This window comes from Podarcis filfolensis (genome assembly GCF_964270895.1).
Source record: "Podarcis filfolensis genome assembly, chromosome: 2".
In the NCBI taxonomy this organism is placed as follows: domain Eukaryota; kingdom Metazoa; phylum Chordata; class Lepidosauria; order Squamata; family Lacertidae; genus Podarcis; species Podarcis filfolensis.
The window spans coordinates 95,426,345-95,446,115 of NC_139605.1; the positions used below are offsets into that span (position 1 = coordinate 95,426,345).

At 39.9% G+C, this 19,771-nt stretch overlaps 1 protein-coding gene across 2 annotated transcripts in view; it reads left to right on the forward strand.

Moving 5' to 3' along the window:
- The window catches only part of RPTOR (regulatory associated protein of MTOR complex 1), a 304,516-nt gene that overhangs the window by 98,984 nt on the left and 185,761 nt on the right, over positions 1–19,771 (forward strand). For both annotated transcript variants that reach the window (XM_083598574.1, XM_083598575.1), the window contains exons 4-5: positions 7,342–7,500; positions 11,459–11,605. In XM_083598574.1, coding sequence (XP_083454700.1) covers positions 7,342–7,500; positions 11,459–11,605 — 306 coding nt within the window. The remainder of the gene's footprint in view (positions 1–7,341; positions 7,501–11,458; positions 11,606–19,771) is intronic.

Consider the following 19,771-nt stretch of genomic DNA (forward strand, 5'->3'; position numbering starts at 1 on the left):
TTGGTGCCCTTGGTAAATCTTCGTGTGAGGAGGGTAAAGTTGTAAACCTGTCAGCTACTAGCTTGAAAGAGTGGCACAGCAAAAATGCAGGGCAGATTGGAGGAACAAGATGTGCTGCTTTGGGCCCCCAAAGCTATGTGGTCTGAAAATTAGAATGGTTTCACTATGAAATGCATCAGATTTCTTCCTTTAAGAGTTGGAATATGCAGTTTATGTGAGAGATTGGGTGTGGAGACAGAGGAGAAAAGGAATTACTCATGTGAAATGATGTGTTTCTCTCCTCTCGGTTGCTGTCATATGAATCTACTACTATGACATTGCTACCCTGTGCTAGGCCTTTCAATTTAAGGTCTCTCTAAGTTCCTTTTGAAAGTTTTGATGGTAGCCTATTTTTCCAGGTATAATGCTTACAGAGGGGAAACAACTATATTTTCAGAGCAGCAGTGGACCACTTGTGACCCACAATATGTTTTTAACTGTAGTCTTGACAAACCTATGCCCTTCTCATTTTCTGACCAGCCTCAGGCAGCATGGCCCAGTGGTCAGGGGTGATGGGAGTTGTAGTTCAGCAACAACTGGAAGGCCTCAGCTTTCCCGTTCCTTCAGTAGAGAGTATTAGATTTTGTTTTCCACATATAGTTAAGGCAACAGCAACGTTGGTTCTCTGCACACCATTCTTCTACGAATTAGAAGTTAATCTTGAGAATGTGCATTCATTCCTTTTCCTCTCATGTGAATTTTTCACTTCCTGCTGTTGTTAAGCTTAAATGTGGGCTAGCATTACAAGTACATTAATATGAACCATGGTTCCCATCTTACCCAGATGCAAGCTCATTTCAAACCTTGGTTTCAAATTCTGATTGAGAAGGGAACACTGTTTAGCATTTATCATGGTTAGCAATGGTGACAATTTTATACTAAACTATGGTTAAGATTGACAGGAGGAGGAAGAGTCCATTCACAAATTTCAAAGGAAACAGCATGCATTCCTGAAGCTGACTCCCAACTTGTGAACAGTGGTTTACAGGGATCCAGAGTTGAAATTGTACTCTCCACTAGCATTGTAGAGTAATCTGCCCATTTCAGGTTCCATGCAAGCAATTTGCTGCTTTTTGATTATATACTGCCAGCAGGATATTCTGTCTAGCGCCGATAATGGTGTTGTGGTTGACAGTGGAAGATAGCTTCTTTGCTAGAATCTGTTTCAAAGCATGTGTCAGTTTTCTGTCAATTGAAGGATCTGTTCTGATGTACCTTTTTCCAGAAGCAATTTAGTTGGCAACTCCTGTAGAAACTACTGCTTTTCTGTTTAGGGAAGGTATGCACTCTGTTTCCACTGTAATTGCTCCCAAACTGTATTGAGCAATTCTTCCTTGTGTTGCTGGGAAAAGGGCTTCCTTTTTATCTCATAATTACTCTGGAATACAATCAATCAATCAATCAATCAATCAATATGACTTTTAGAAACAATCTTGTGCTCTGGGTTTCAAGTCTTAGCAAGACATGGTCTTTCTGAAATTGTGTAGTCTTGAAGAGTGAAACGACTCTTTACAGTTGAGAAGCAAAAAGGCTGTGCACAATTTGGCAGTTCCTAACACTGCACCATGAAAAAAAATCTAAATAATTTTTACTAAGGGAACTAGAAATTAAATTTCATTGATGGACATTTCAATCCCCAAATGCACTGAGACCTACCAGTCTGTGCTTTTGTTTCTTGGAGTTTTTCTTTGATCTCTTGTTTCTGTGATAGTCCTTAGAATCTTCCCACATGTATGCAGAATGTTCCATTTTGTTTAAATGACCTATGGGACGTCTGAAACACATAGATAATCAGTTTTATGTAAATGAGACCACTGGGTACATAAGACACAGATATCATGCTGCATGTGGGGTGAGATGCATAGTGAATTCAAGTAAGTGCTTTACCATGCTTGTAGTTTAGTGCCAAAGTGAGACAGGCAGTCCACCATTTCTTCAGCCTATGTGGTTATTCTGACTAGCACCTGGGAGACAAGGCTCAAATCCTCACTCAGTCTTGAAGTTCACTGAGTGACCTTGAGCCAGTCACTGCCTCATAGCCTAACCTACCTCACAGGGATGTTGTGGGGATTAAATGAGGAGCAGGGAGAGCCATGTATGCCACCTTGAGCTCCTTGGAGAATAAGGTATAAACAAAGTAAACAAATAAAATTAAAAATAAATGTGCCCTCAAGTTGTTGTGAGCATAAAATAACTTCCGCGTCTCATGTTTTGAGTTCATTTAAAAAGGGGTGTGATACATATGTGAAAAATAATGGGAAATTCGAAGTGTGGAATCCTAAACCCGGTCACTGCCCAGCAGGGTTTAACAACATCAGGGCTACATCTCTGCCATGTATGCCAGCTGGGAAAGAAGGGAGGTCAGACAGACTACTGTATCTACCTGTAGCTGGCACAGCTATCAGGCCCAATGCCATCATGGGATCCAGTGGATCCCAGAGCAGCTCAGGTCTTCATTGCCCTTGAATGCTTAATTTTGGGTCTTTCTGTTGTCAGTGGGCTGGGCAGAGGGACACCTCCATTCAGTCCAGCACAGCTTGGAGGGGGGTTGAATTACACCCTTAGTTTGTAGAAATCTTGTAAGCATTTTGTATTGCATACTCTTTCTTGTATGCACTGAGACAAATATAATCCCCACTGCCATTTCTTCAAGATGTATTGCCTGTTCTTCATAGCTGATTTGAAGGAGGGAGGGAAGTACAGTGAGTAGGAGAAGAATAAGATCATAGGCAGTAGTTGCAAGAAATAGGTCTGATTGGGTGTTAAGACACAAAGCAACCAAAATGGCTTATGGCACAAGAGAGCATTCATTTGGAAGGAAATGCAATTTTTACCTGCAGTTTCATGAGATGAAAACAGGACAGATAGATATTTTTTTGAACACACACACACATACAAAATTTTATTTTATTTTTTGCTTATAAGGAATCTTGCATCCCGATTTACTGTTTGCACAATGTTTGTACTGTCATTAAAATGGCATAACAGCTGTGAACGCTGTCTTAGAGAACTCATTTTGACAGAATAACATCTGGGGGGAAATAACCATGAATCAAAAGAACCAAGCTGTGCTCTTCACATTGCTTTTTTTCTTTGGTGTTGTAATCACAGGGGGCATGTAAACAGTCAAAACATAAGGTTTGGTTTGCCTTCTAGAAGGGGGCAGTGGTAACATCCAGACAATCTTTAAATGATGTACCTGTGCTAGTTAATGAAACTGATAAGTGAGGCATGTGATCAAATCTTTTTAGAGACTAAATATAGAGTTGAATCTGTGGCTTAAAGAGCGAATATTTTTGATGAAATCTGAGAAGCCTGTTTTAGGAAGGGGCATAGCTTATGGTAGAACATCTGTTTTGTATGGAGAAGGTCCCAACTTCAGTCCCAGGCATCTGCTGGTAGACCTGGGGAAAACTTCTGACTGAAACTTTGAAGAGCTCCTGCCAGTCAGTGTAGATAATACTGGGCTCTTTGGACCAATGGTTTGCCTCAATATAAGACAACTTCCGATGTTTCTAAGGACAAAATTCTGAAGCTGGAATTTAGTTTTTTCCCCTGGATGGAGGCAATGCCTCATCTCTTGTGGGGCCAGTAGCATTAGTGGTCCTATAGTGATATTCTACCCAATAAATATATACATATTGAGAACATACTGTATTGGCCCGAATATAAGCCGCACCCGAATATAAGCCACACCTTTAAAATTGATGGGGGGGGGGGAGAAAAAATACTCAAATATAAGCCACTCCCTTCCTCGCTGCTCCTGGCTGCATACTGGGCGAGGGGGGGGGGAGCTGCATTGCCGGCAGCCTTTCCCCTTCTTTTTTTTTTCTCTCTCTCTCCCTTCCCAGCTTTGGGGGACAGAATTGGGAACAACGTGCAGGGCAAGTGCCCCTTTGCCGCATTCGTGGCGCTGTTTGCCCCACGCTCCTAGCTGAGTACTGTAAGGTTGCGAATATAAACCGCACTTTAACTTTTCACGGTCGGAATTTGAGGGGGGAAGTGCTGCTTATATTCGGGCCAATACTGTACTTGAACCCAGTTTGATCTAGTATCTCCACCACTAGGCAGGACATGTCAAGGCACACCGATTTCACCCACATTTGGTTTTTTGATACTGGACTCTTTGTCAGAACTAGTCCTAGCCCAGGATGATGCCAGGTCAAACTCTAAATGTCCAGCCAGTAATACTGTTCCCTGCCACTATGGAGAACTTTTACCTCACACTTTGCTTCCCTTATGTGTCTTTGTGAACCCGTTTTCATTGCTGTGAGCCCCTTTAGGAGAAAATAATTGTCTAAAAAAGTGGGATACAGATATAGGGCTATATTCAGCTTACTCTTGGTAGACCCACTGCTATTAGTGGCCATGACTACTACTCTGGAGTAAAAGGTTAGTTGAATCAGGTATGGCCTGTCCATGAGGCAAGATTAGGTGACCACCTCAAGCAGCGAAAAACCCACCTGGTAGCATTCCCGTGGGCGCTCTGCTGTCTCCAGAGAAGTGGCACCAACAGCAGCACCAGTTTCTGGTGAGATTTCATGAGATTTGGGAAAGTTTTTGCCGGAAGCTGGCACTGCTGCCAGTGCTTCGTTGGCACTGCCACACAACACAGATAAGACAGGCTTGTTGGGGGGTGGGGGCATGTTTCATTTCACCTCAAATGATGAAACTAGATGCTCTGCCCCTGAGCTGAATACAACCTCATAGCATGCAACACAACCAAACAAAGAAGAACTGGCAATATTTGCAAGCTTTTCCTTAAAGTTCTCCCTAATCACTTTCCTGCTTTTTCTCTGCTTCTCTCTAAAGGAAATATTATTACAGTGTTGTCAAAACAAAACAAATTGCTGGTTACACCTCTCATTATGGGCAACATGAATGGAGATTTGGCTTGTCTGTACATCAGAATGCTATCTAATAATAATAATAATAATAATAATAATAATAATAATAATAATAATTTATTTATACCCCACCCATCTGGCTGAGTCTCCCCAGCCACTCTGGGCGGCTTCCAATCAAGTGTTAAAAACAATACAGCATCAAATATTAAAAACTTCCCTAAACAGGAAGCGAAGGCTAAAACTCCTTGTTTGGCAGATAGGTATATAACTGCTTATTTAGTGGCTCTTTGTTTTTTCCCCTGTTTCCTCCTACTACAGTTCAGCTCTGTAAATGTGAAAGTGGTGTTCTTTGTAGAGTTCTTCTTTCCATTCACCACTATTAATTATGAACTCAGTTTAATAGCTATGCTAGGGGGATGCGACGGAGATTCCAGCAAGGAAATTGCCCCTACCCCCTCTTCAAAGTGAGAATTGAAAAATTGCCTACCACTCAAGGGCTTGGTTATAGTGTCTTGTAAATGCGCCAACAGGCAGAATGTGATTTAAGGCATGCATTTTGCAAATCAGCACCTTCATAACGGCACTGTAAGATATGATAGTGAGATAGAAGATGATGCTTGCATTAATGCAGTCTACTGTGAGCAGCATTCTTGAGTGACAGACTTTAGCAGCATCTTTCCTGCAGCTGCTTGTCTCTTGCTCATAAACACAGATGAGTGGAATGAAATATTACACTGCAAGGCACAGTTTTAACAGAACACCCTGAAATGCCAAGAACCACTATTGTGTTAACTTGCTGCTTTATTCCTGTAAAAAACCCACAAAAATGTGAAAGAAAAACAGGCAGTGAAAGGTTACTATTTCTTACGGGAAAATGCTGCAGTACCTTTTAGAAGTTTGCAAAAAATAAATAAATGTGAAAGGACACTGTACAGCATTTTCAAAAACAGTATGAAAGGACACTGTGCAAAACAGGAAATGGGGTTATATAGTATATATTTGCTTAGAAGTAGCTCTTTGCCCTTTAAACTTGTAGCTATTGCTTGGTTGTTCTCCCCTCACCCCCATTATAAACCTCCCTAATTAAGTTATTTAAAGGACGTTTGTTCTCTGTTTTGATTCAAGCTCTGCTGAAATGAATGGACTGATACAAGAACTTTGCTATGTACCAGTGTTTTTCTGCTGTTCTGCAGTAAGCGGTGGTGGGCCAAACACGAAGAAACATTACATTAAGAGTATGCGAGTGCAGAAAATGTCGGTGAACAGGCACTTGTGCTTGTGATATTCCTCTTGGGAAGAAAAATGTTGTGTTAGAATTGGCACTGCACTTTTGTTGTAGTTTCCACTAGCTTTCAGTGGCACTTGTGCAAGAGAATATCATCACAAGTGATGCCATGTGCATACCTGTCTTTTAAATTTTGTTTGTCTTCAGGTTATGAACAAATCCTTAATAAGCAAGTTCTATTATTATTTTATTGTAATAATTATTAGCTGTTTTCAAGCATTTCAGTGAGGTTTCATATTAATAGCACTGTAGATGTATAAGAAGCAACAAGTTATTGGAGAAGTGGCGGAATAAAGTTGGAGCTATCTGTGGAGGGACATGAACCTCCTGTACATACTGTGTCAATGGTAGATTTTCTGGTTTCTTACATGAAATTGGCACATAGTTTTCTTTCTAGTAGCATACATGAGTATAGGGCACAAGCTAAGTGGAACCTCTGTGTTCAGAGGCGGTATAGCACTAAATACCAGTTGCTAGGACAAAAATCAAGGAGATCTTTTGTCTTCTTGCCCTGCTTTGTGGGATTTCCAAGAGACATCTCATAGGCTGCTGTTAGATCCAGCAGAACTCAAAGGAGGGGTGAGTCTGAAAATGGTATATACCTTTTGCTTGAGCCTAAGTAGTTCTTTGTGCCCTGGCTATTGTCTGCTAGTGAGTTTGAAAAATGAATTAGGGGCTTAACTTACAATAAACTTTCATTTGAACAAGGCTTTCATCTGGGATTTCTATCTTCTTGAATGTTTAATGACCTATTGTCTAGGTCTAAATTGTTGCAGCATCTCTAGCATCTATACCCTGTAATCATTTCAGGACTGCGGATAGTTCCTTTGGTACCAATATAATTTGTAGGAGGGTTTATGCATTATGAAGAGAGAGATGCTTTTATAGCAGGTGGATATTTTAAAGTTGTCCAAGTTTATTTAGTTGTTTAATAATGAATAAGAGGCAAGAGTTCATGGGAAATTGTCAAAGGGGGCACACAAATGTAGTTTAAACATTATAAGATATATGCTGCTTATTGATTTATGTGCTCTATTTAAATGAAAGTGAGCTTCATTCCTGTATATAGGAAAGATGTCAAATTATTGTTAATTCTCATCCATATGCAAAAATAAAACAATGTAATATATTCTCTCTCTCTCCTTCTCTCTCCTTCCTCTCTCCAACCAGGCCCGATACAAGCAGAGTCTTGATCCTACAGTGGATGAAGTTAAAAAGCTATGCACCTCATTGCGTCGAAATGCCAAGGAAGAGAGAGTTCTCTTCCACTACAATGGGCATGGTGTCCCCAGACCAACAGTAAATGGAGAAATATGGGTCTTCAACAAGGTACACGATTTGCAGATGGAGTTAAATCATGGTCCCTTTCATGTCAAATTTGCTCAACACTTATCAAGAAACCAATAAAAGCGTTATTGCTAATGTTTGATTTTAGAGCTTCAGTTTGTTCACACCTTTATGTACCCTCACATTAAGTTGTTATGAACTTCTTGTAACTCCTTTTTTTGAAAGGGTACCTGCAGTCCTTCTGGAGGAGCTCTCTCTGCATTAGTGTGTGCACATAAAGAGAGCTAGATTACAGAGATAATAATGATGCTAGCTAAAATACATAATGAATGTGCATGTCCAAATTTCCTCCTGAAGAGGATTCCAGAAATTGCTCTTCAAATTCCATAAGCTAGTAAAACACTGTTACACAGTGCCAGCAATGGGCATGGTACCTTACCTTCTAAGGAAAAATACCCCCGCCCCAACACTGAACAAATCTTCAGTGGCATACCTTTTAATGCACTTGGCTTTGGTCATTGTGATCTTGCAGTGTATGCTATAAATGTAAGAAACATGAAATGCATTGCCAGGATTTTCAGCTTGCCTTTGTGGTGTTGGAAGCCGTAACCCACTTTGCATTCAGAATCCTTATTAGCCTTACTCCAGACAGCAAATCTGCCACAAGAGCTTGTACTAGACATCAAGATGTCTTCTCACTTGCATGGAGATGAGAAGTGGGTGATAGGTTATGATGATTGATTACAAGTTGCACTTACCCAAATGTGTTTTGCCTTTTAAGTAACACATTTACTACCTCCAACAGGTGACTGATAGTGAAACAGAGACTTTTATTCAGCAGTTTATTTACCGCCTTGGGGTTGCTCCTAACTGTGTTTTATAGCTGGTTCCATATAGCTGAGGGAGAGTTGCTCTTGGATGTTTATATGGTCAGTTCAGTTTCAATTTTTTTGTTTTATTGTTCCAAGTACAAAAATGTAGTTGTTCAGTTTGCAGTGCATTTTGCAAAAAGTTACCATTTCAGCCCTGTGTGGAGGAGAGGACTTAGGTTCTTTCATTCTTTCTATGGAGTAGCCTCAAAGACTTACGTCGTAGTTTACTAATGTTGCTGGCTAGTAATTTGGCAGCAAACAGATCGTGTGTTTTTCATGCAAAGTGTCCCCGTGTTCAATTCGAGTCAATTCCAGTTAAAAAGGTCCAGTAAAATAGGTGGTAGTGAATTGCCACTGTCTGCTGAAGGAAGACTATACTGGAGCATATTACCTGGTATAAGGCAACTTCCTTCCTAATAGAGCTCAGAACTCAATTAACATTCATCCCAACACAGCACCAAATATTTAATCTAGATCTGGTGTTTAAAAACAATAAAAAGAGATCTTAATGAGTTCTGAACGGTAAATAAGATAGAAATAATGTGATGCTGAATGTGCTACAAGAATGAGGGAAATAAATTACTGATGAATGAAATTTGGATGTTGTGCCAACAGCGTTATTAAGTATTTATTTATTGTGCCTTTGCCAGCTATCTTGCCTTATCAGCTGGGGTAATCTGATGAAGACTCCACTGTCTATTATTAGGAGATGTCTTAAAGATTTGTAGCCCAGGTTACGAAGGAGGACTGGATTTGCATAGGTGGAATGTGAAACATGATATATTTGCCTATCAGAAGGGGAAGTGTGCTTTCTTTCTAACAAAAACAAAAAAAAAAAAAGCAAGACAAGGGAGGGAGGAAATGCTCTTGCCCTCTGCTTCCAAACAGCTATGTTCTGTACAGCTTGAAGTTTCAAAGATTCTAATGCAGAGTAAATGCCACTGTTTTGTTTTAAGACGAATTCTAAAAAATATAACTTCTCCCAGTGGTCCTCTTAGGTAGTGCATTAAAATCCAGTGACTGCACATTCACTAGCAATTGGATCAACCTACTACGGAGTGTCCCTGAGATGCCCTTGGTGGTCGAGATATAGTTGTGACCTTTTTTTTTTAGCTGTAGAATTGTTGCTTCTGATCAGAGGCTCTGCAAATTATCTCTTTGCCCTTCAGTGGAAGACCTGTGAGTTTTCAGTGAGTCTGTGCAAGTCTAAGCACCCATCATTTTCTAGTTGTGCTATATTTATAAGAGATTAAGGATAATATATTCTGATACATAGATTAAAAAGGATAAACCCTTCAGGAAGTATTATTTCTGTCTGATTTGTTTCAGCCAAAAAGCCAGATCTCAGTTGTTTTGTTTAACTAAGCAGACTCTATTTTCCACAGGGATCCAAGTGAAAAAGGACTATGTGGCATAGTTTGAATAAGTCACTTAAAAAAAGTTAATCATTAAATTGAGTTGATCTTTTTTTAAAAAAAAGTGTGTGTGTTGGTGTCTCTCTCTGTATGTGTGTACACACACACACACACACACACACACACACACACAAACTTCACTCTTTTCTGCCATGAATCCCCCCTTAACTTGATTTTCTTTATTCCTCTTGTCATGTTTTGCATAATGTGGTGGCTAGCTTAATTTTTCAGGACTGCCTTATAAAGCAAGCCTAGTTTTTGGATGTTTAATCTAGTCTGACAGATAAAGAGGAACTTAATAAATAAATAAGCTGCAATGCATCTATGTTCACTTAGTTGGAAGGAGAACTTGCTTTTCATCCTCTGTATATTTAAGCATGAGAAAGAGAGACAATTGCAGTGTGTTTCTTCTCCTCTTCGGCCCCCAGATTATATTGCTTTGAGATGGGGCATTTAGGGATCAAAGGTACTGTTTGTCTTCAAGGACTTCACTTTGGTACAGTACTTTCAGCACATGTAGGAGGAGAGAGTACCTCAAAAGGATTTGGAGAACATTTATTGGTACATTCTTCTCCTTCCATTCACCTCTTGCTGCAACAAGACCAATGTTCCACTGCAGTATGATAAAATGATTTCCCACTCTTTTGAAGACTTGCAGTGCTCTAAATTTGCTTTGCAACTTGGCAGACAAAGGAAAGCAGCTAATGAGATGCTAATGGATTACACAGAAAAAGAAAATTGACATTCTCCCAGCCCCCTCCGCTGCTTTCTTTTATATTTTATGATTCCATTAAAATCACAATTTTTGACCGTAAAGTCAAGAAACCCTCAAAGTTGTTATTTTGGCTTTACAGTATTTCAGGTACATGCCAGTGATTTGTATATTAAAGAAAAATGGTGCACTGTACTGCCGGGGGGAGGGGACCAGAAATATTAATGGTTGCTCTTTTTCCTTGGTTGCTTTTTTTGTAATCTTTGTTAATCACTCAGAAAGTAGCCAAGCAATTCTACAGTACCACAGGTGCACAGAATTTGCAAATTAAGTTAAACTGTAAGGCAGAAATCTGTTTTATTACCATGTAAGTAACTGGAAGCTGTTCCATGTTTTCTGATAGGTTCAGCAACTTCATAGGTGATACAGTAATTTGGTTAAAAGAAGTGGGGATTCATTTACTTGCCAGAGGTCTCAGCTCTATCTTTGTGCTTAGTTTTCAAGGCAACCATAAGTTTGCAAAATTGATGACAATTCAGTGAGTCTTCTGAGATAAGATGTCTCTCGTTCATGATTCAGGAAACAATGCATTTTCCGTACAAGGATGTGAATTTATTTTGCTTAGTACAAATATGCATAGGGACATACCCAGTGTAAACAGCTAGTAATAGTTAACATATATTATTTTCACACACTGTGTTCTTGGCTCTTTTTATGACCACAATCTCTGATACATGCATTATGATAATACATAGTAAGTGACAAGTGAGCAGAATTCAGAGTAAATTTGAGAACATTTTCACACTGGATGAACTCTTGTATTACTTTATGGGATGGTAAATGATGATTCCATAGCATCATTTATTTCCATTATATTTGGAATTGTTTCTTAACCCTGAAAACAGAAGTAGCTTGTTTAATCCTTCTGAGTATTGTAGGCAAAGGCTGCTGTTCACTGTGCAGTATAATATATGTGGGTTTTTTGTTTGTTTATTTTGCAGAACTATACGCAGTACATCCCTTTATCCATATATGATCTACAGACATGGATGGGCAGTCCCTCTATCTTCGTGTATGATTGCTCAAACGCTGGCCTTATTGTCAAATCTTTCAAACAGTTTGCCCTGCAGAGGGAGCAGGAGCTGGAGGTGAGATTGTGGGAATGTGAAATTGTGAAAGAGGGCATTATTCTTTTAGACTTTAATAGGATCAAGTGGGGGAAGGACCATTGGATCACGGCTAGTCTGAGCAGATCATACTGTGCTTGATGGAAAGATACGTCTAGCAACAAACGTGTAGGAGACTGGGCTGAAAAAAGAAACTAATTTGGGAAGAGTCTTGCAGCTTTAATTTAGTTCTGATTCTGTTTGCTTTCCAACAGTATAACCATGGCCATTAATAGAACTGTTAATTAAATGATAACGTTAATAGAATCTGCTTATGCCCTAATGGTTTTTACAGAGTAGATGAATGCAAGGTTGAAGTTGGTCTATATATCTCTTACACATTGCGTACTTAGATCTGCATAGAGATCTATTACAGTATCCTTACTCTTGCAACCAAATGTGCAACCGCTAAACTAAATGCTTGAAAGAGTTACAAAGAAGGAACTTGCTGTTGTTGCCATTAATTTTGCAGTGTGAAGAAGTGCCCTGGTGTTAATAAAAGGCGACATTTTGTGGTTTTAGTATTAAATTTATTGTGGCAAATGTGAATAGCAGAAGATGAAGCCATTAAATTTAAGAAGCTTTCACTTATGCCTTTGACACTGAATTTGGCTGAATATTTTCTCTGTACTTTGTAACTGCCAGAGATGCCTTATTAGAAACCAATTTCTTATTTTTATGTTGCTAACTCCTTTCCATCTTTTAAACTCTCACTTTGAATGCTAGAAGCTGAGCCAAACAGATCTAAATGGGATTCTATCAAGGTTGTCCATGATTCTAATATTTTACTGAAACAAAACTACATTTTTTTCCAAAGCCAGTCCTTGCTAAATGTTTATTTATTGACTTCCTTGCCTTTTAATTTCTACCTAATAATGGCTGTTGTCTCCCCATAGAATTTGTAGGCATAGTGTAACAGCACTTAATGATTCTAGTGCTTCAGTCCATCACAATTTATCTATAATCTTCTTATCTGTTGGAGTTTTCCTTCTCAAATCCTTTTATAATTTAAAATACACAAAAATCTTAGAGATGTGCAGTGACTCAGGTACTTTAATAACCTCTTTGGTCTCTTGTAGAGCATTACTGTAAATCAGGGGTGGGCAACCTTCACTCTGTGGGCCAAATTTGGCCTGCCAGGTTGTTTTGAGAAAGCCATGCCCACCTGTCCATCTGTGAGGCAGGTAAGGGCAGGACTTGGCCAAAAGGGGCTTTGGTTGATCAGCCACTGTAACTAGGGAAATGTGTGCGGCCTTTGATGCTGACCTACTGTAAAGCTGGGAACAAATCCTTTCTACGGTGAGGGATAAACAATATCTATACATTGCCTGATGAAAAACATTTTAATATTAATCCACTGGTTTTTGTAAGTTGCTTTGTTTATGGAAAACCTTTGCTCTCTGGCTGCTAATCCAACATTTCCCTCTTGGTGCCTGTTTAGATTGCAATAACCTTCAGCCTTCGCATGCCAAGTATTGCTGTGGATTAACTGGCTAAGAAATGTACTTTTCAATTTCAGAGTATACTGTTTATAGGAAATGTTACATATCCTGTTAAAAATGCACACTGCAATTTTTAAAAGTGGATCAAGGATTGCACTTTTTTAAAAAAATGCCAAATGTGCAACAATGTAAAAGTGCACTATAGGTTTCATAATTAACTTAGATTTTGATCTTGGTACTTTATTTTTAATTAAAAAGAAGAAATGCCTGTCTGTCTCCGCCTCCCTCCCACCTCCCATTAGGCTTAATATTATTGGCTATTGTTCAGATGGTTGCTTGTATAAATAACGGATATTAAAAAGACAAAACATGTCCATGGTTATCACTTGTAAATATTTATTTTGGTAAATATAAATACTTCTAATTTAGATGAAGGCAGCCCATGCATGTGGAGACTGGAGGCTATAAGCTGCATTCATTCAGTGCTGTTTGAAATTTATTTTCTGTGTTCCTTTAAAAAGGGATTGACCTACTGGATTATCGACTCATGGAGTAATTTGACATACTTTTTAAAATTTTGGCCTGTGATAGTAGTAGGGATTAAGGGATTGCCAGATGGTGTGTTGAACTGGCAGTTCAGAAATAGTTGTATAAATGGTGTTTAAAAAATATGAAATAGTAGCAATGTGAAACTTATGGTATAGATTGTCCTGTTGCTTCAAACAGTCATTAATCAATGAGCTAAACTGCCCGGGAGGCCTCTTCAGTTCAGGATTCTTCTATTCATTTTAGATGTCTTCATAAGTATAGGCCAGTGTTTTCCAAACTTGTGATAGTTTAAGGCTCGCCCGCCCCCCATGTAAATGGAATATGAATTTCACTCACATATTAGCTATCGACTACACATATGTAGACCTTTCTCTCTGTTGAGAACTACATCATCTGCTATGATTCATAGGAAACAATTTTTGCATTATGGGTTTGAATTCATACCACAAGCATGTTCCTGTCAGCATTATGAAAAGAAGCTGCTTCCTCTGTGGGTGCAGGTTGGGAATGTTTGCTCTTGTCTTTAAATCTCAATGGGAAGGCTGCAATTAGGAGGAATTCTTCCTCAGCATGAATAGTGCTCCTGAGGGACAAGAAGATGAAGGGCAGAAATGCCAGTTCAGTGTTCTGAAAATGTTAAATGCCAATTCAGCTATTTTTGTACTGTTTTGTTAAACCAAAGATGAGAACATCTTCCTTGTTACTCCACTTCTAATCACCCAGAAGGGAAGACTTCACTTTTATAAAATGCCTTGTTGACTTGACAGAATCCCAGTGGACAATCCAAAGTTCTGTGTTAAGATTCTAGCAATGTTCTGACCCTAAACAAAAGATGCAATGTGCCACTCAGTGGTGTGCAAACAGTACAGACGTCTTTTTTCTTTTTCTTTTCAAGTTAATAGGACAGTAGGGCAGTGTTGCAAGAGACCAATACCTCAGATATATTTCTTCTGTCTCCGGTGATGAAATGAGCCATTGAAACAGGCAGCCAGTACCAGTTCTTGAGTGGGAAATGGTTCTGAAATTTTCTGACACCAGCAATCTATTCCTCCCCTAATAAGTAGCCTCTTGGGAGGGGAGGATGAGTAAATGAGTGATATGAGAAAGAGAAAGAGAAAGAGAGCGAGTGTGTCAGTCCATATGAGAGAGAAAAGTGACCCCTGAAGGAGTATCCTGAGAAACTGTGTCCGTCCACAGAAAAGGGTCCCCAGCCCTTCATTAAGATTTTGTGTGGATTTACCCTGTTGAACAGGGACAGTCACCATGGTGGCATCCAGGCACTGTTGGACTGCATTTACTATCATCCCTGAACATTGGCCATGCTGTCCCCGGCTCAGATCTCAAACCCACAAGAAATGGGACCATTCCATTCCAGCTGGAAATCATACCCAAAATCCTATTAGGGGGGAACTTTATGGTATCCTTGCTTATAAGCAATATATTCTACCATCAGAAGCAAGGTCAGAGACTGCTTAATTACTTCGTATTTCCATGGTTAATTTATATACCATGATGTTTGACATAGGTCGCTCATGAAACTTTGGAATTCAGATTCCAAATATTTCCAATAATCCTTTTGTCCAAGCCCTCTTGAGGTTTGGCCAATGTGCCTTGCCACCCTTGGATGGGTTGCAATTAAGAGAGAGACTATCTTTGGAATGCCTGCTCTAGGGAAGCCCACCTGGCACTTGCATCGATGTCTTTTAGGCAGGCATAGGCAAACTCGGCCCTCCAGATGTTTTTGGGACTACAGCTCCCATCATCCCTAGCTAACAGGACCAGTGATCAGGGATAATGGGAGTTGTAGTCCCAAAAAACATATGGAGGGCTGAGTTTGCCTATGCCTGCTTTTAGGCTTGAAGGATTGCTCATTTTGGGAACGTAATTGAATTGCTGCTGCTGTGGTTTTTTTGTATGTTATTTTAATATTTTCAATATTGTACTTTTATTTTATCTGATTTTTTTTACTGCCCTGGTAACTGAAAATGACTGTTGAAGCTGTGTGGTCCAATTAATAATAAAAGCAGCAGTCTCTGTTGTTAAACGTTTGTCTTGACCTCTTCCTCAGACTAATCTTGGCCATTTGAAAACCAGATTGAACTTTAGATATATGGTCTGTTCATGTTGACTCTTAGCAGTGAACACTGGCAGTTTCAGGGAATATCAGTGTTGTCTCTCAAGGCTTGACCAGACGCATGTATAAATGTATGACTCCGGGAAAGACTCTGAATCCAAGGCAGGTGCTGGGGCAGTTCAGACAATAAATAGTGCATGTGTTCCAGTCATTTGGCTGCGCTTATTGAGGACTAAAGCCACCCTGTTATAGCTCTCAATTATCTAATTAACTAGCTTCATTGAGTTCAGAGTGTGTCTGTAAACACACCATAATTCTGGATAGCTAAATGAGCTGCTCAAGTGCACTGTTGGAACAAAAAAAGGCTGCTTAATCTTCCTGTGTCATCCCACATAATTGCGTATATCTGAAATGCCTTATTACATGTCAAGAGAAGCTGGAAAGAGGGTGGGGTGGAGAATTTGTGCATATCATAGGACTTTGCTCGGGCTATATATAAATTAATAGTGACATATGAGCCTTAGGTTCTTAGTCTCCCCACATCCCCACAGCCTTATTTTCATGTCCTTTTTTTCAGTCTCTAGGGTATTTTATGTTAGAGCAGTAGAATTTCTTGTGTTTATTCCTTCTCTGTGTGGGAATTAAATGCTACTGTGGGAGTGCTTGTTCCTTTAGCCAGAAGTACGGTACATGACTAACTGCTTCTGATCAGAACTAATGAGATCAAATTTGCAGTTTTGATTTGTTTTCCGTCTTCAGCACAGATGAATCTTTGAAGTTACAGTCCAGAGCACTGTTACGATATATGTCAGTGGTGTGTGGAATTTTCCTAATCTATCATCTTCTGGAAAGAAGAAATTGTTCTCCTTTACCTTTGTTAGTACATTGACGTAGAAGATCAGGATGCTGTCGGTTCTGAGAAATCACCAAGCCGTGCCAGCATTCAGAATGATGGGAATTGTAGCCTCAAGCCTCCACGTCCCATACTTTTGACACTATCACTCCAAGGAATAAGCAATTCTTCCCTTGTTCAGAACACACAAAAACAGCACAGTAAAGCCAGTATCTAAATAGCAACAAGTGAGAGGATCTGAATGCACTTGATTTTTCTCCTAAATATGTACTGTATTGGCCCGAATGTAAGCTACACTTTTTTCCAAATTCTGACAGTGAAAAGATAAAGGGTGGCTTATATTCGCGACCTTATGCTGCCGGCAAAGCGACATGGTTACCCCCCACCCCAAGGAAGCAGTCCAGGAGCACGGGCCATGGTGTATAGCCCACCCCCTGCTCCCAAACCTCCCCTGAGCCGTCGAGGAGAAGCAGGGGAGGCTGCTGGCCAAGCAGCATGGCTCCCCCTCCCCAGAGAGGAACGCGGGGCAACGGTGCTGAGGGCGGGAGTGCTGGGAGTACCGGGAGGTGGTAGTGTCAAGATGTGGGTTCCTGCCCCCCCCCCCCCGTTCAGCCGGGAGGCGGACTGCACCCACAAATAAGCCTTGAATTTTAAAGGTGTAGCGTATTTGCGGATGCGTCTTATTTGGGCCAATACAATATACTGGTGTAGGAAAAAACATGCTCAGTTTCGTACACCAATGAAAACCATGTTCATTAATAGGTGTGGAGTCTCAGGTGTCTACTTTGTTTTTTTTGGTTTTGTTTTTTATACCGGGGGAAAAATAAAGAAGCATTGTTTGAGTCTGGTTTGTCCCTAGGCAAATAGATTTTTCTCATATTGAGGAGCCCCTGTGCTTGTTGAGTAGTTGTAGCTCCAACTGCCTGGCAGGCATAGAGCCAAGCCTATGCCACCCTTCTTCAGCTCAGAGTCACCCATTACCTTTTCTCATTAGTCAGTGGCCCTCCATAGAAAAATGTTCCTCGTGCCTGGCATACACCTGTGTAAGAACGCGCATGTATCTGTTTTGCTAAATATGCACTTGGAAAGCTGCATTTTCCAAATGTAGTGCACTTTCCTCATCAGAATACACATGTATCACCTTCACGGAGCATATTGTACACTAATGTATGTTGGTTTTGCTATACCAGTGCTTGCCTATGTGGGAAACATCATGTGTGAAATGGAGACCCTGCCTGAAACAACCCGATCCAGTCAAACTCAGCATGAAACTGAACACATTTAATAAAAGTTTAACCTGCTTTTTATGAGAATCTCCTCACCAAGCAGAGAACTGCGTACAGTAGTAATATAGACACAATATTTAAACTTTAAACACCCCAAATCCTAAGAAACAGCCAGCATTAATGTGCAAGAGTCCTTTGCAAAAATAGTAATAATAATAACAACTCCTGGACCCTAACCATAGAGTGAAGCTGTGTATGCTAGATCACTGACCCATTCACATCTCTGCTACTTGTCACTTGTAATAAATGAGATTATCAGATGTGTGTTGTGTCACTGATCTACTGATTAGCTGCCAGGCAGTCAGCTGATTAGCAAGGGGAATTGCTGCAGTCTGCAAAGTAAAAAGACTAGAGAAGCAGCAAAATTGAGGTGCAGTAGCCAAGAGTATTTAAATAGCTTTTAATTCCAATCCTATGCACAGTCTAAATAAATCTAAATGTACGTAAGTCCTGCTAGCTTCTGTGCTTTAAGCGTATAACTCCCTCCAGATTATTTCTGGTGTTTATATATTCAGAATGAAGATTGTTCTATCCAATGGAAGGCTGCCCAGACAAAGTCAACACTTGTCCTGGAAAGCTGGCGATACTATTCCCTCATCTTAGCCCAGAGCTACTCAGCTGATTTTGTTTCATCAGAAAGCCTTTCCCTCTCAGTTCAAATGCCACAGCTACTTGGCTGATTCCAGATTCTGAACTGCTAAAAACTCATCAGGTGGTAGCTTCATATTTACAAATAAGCAAGGACTTTTACTATAACAAAATTAACCTAGAAGTGCCACTCCTTTTAGTGGGGGTAGGTAATGTGTTGATTTTGTAACATGAGAGTTGCCTTTATAAAAGTGGTGCTCTCTTACAGAGCTGTATTTTGCCCCTGCCAGGCATGTGAGCAGGTTTCATATAGGCTACTTTTCAGCTAGGATTGCTATGTGCTTTCTAGAAGTGCCTTCGTGTATTGATGTTGTTAGTAGCATAATCCAGCAGTTGTCACTACAGTCTTTATGGCATGTGCTTTCAACTTCATTTTGTGTGTTAACTCATCTACTGAGCAAAACTTTTGCTCTGCATGATATCTATTGCTTGTTGTTTGGGTGAGTGAGAAAAAAAACTCAAGAATCAGGACTCCCTTGATTCAAGGGTCAAATAGTGCTAGAATTGCACAGTATTGGCTCTTTACATTATGATGGGGGATACTAATTTGCTCACAGATAAATGGATGTGTGTCCCAATTTTTATAATTACTTTCACTTGAATAATAGGATCTTGGTTAATGTGTAATAAGTGCATACACTTGTTACAAATCAGCCCTATTATGTGTCTTCTATTTCAAATTCTTCACCTTCAGATTGATCAGAACAATAATGGCCTGGCTCGTATGTAGTACTCAGCCAGGGTTATTATACCATGGTTTGTTTTGATTTTCTAACTCACGCCTAGCTGTTTAACTATGGTTTGTTAAGCACAAACAAACAATGATAATAAGTCATGGTTTATTGTTGGCATACAATTTCTGGCTTCTTTTATCTGTGGCTTATCATTATATGTAAACTGTGTGGCGTGTTCAGCCATTGCACTCAAGTTGCTCGCCGAGCTGCAGATTTGCAAGGAAGAAAGGAATGGAAAACTTAACCACTCCCAAGATGAAGCTGCTCTCTGTAGTGCTTTGCCTGAAGAAGACTTTACTCCGAACTCTGCCTAACAACAGTTGCTTTTCCCTGCTCCACTTCTCCATGACAAGCTCTTTCCCGCAAGGCAGACAGTTTCATATTGTGGTGCAAAGGGACCTCTGTCCAGCTAGCATCTATAAAAGGATGAATAAGAAAGCAGCAGTGCACAATGGAACCGTGCATAATGATAGTTAGCCAAAAGTACTTTTATTAAAAGCTGCTTAGAGGGAAATGAAGCAATAGCTTTTGGGGTGGGGGTAATTAATAATGCAGTCATTAA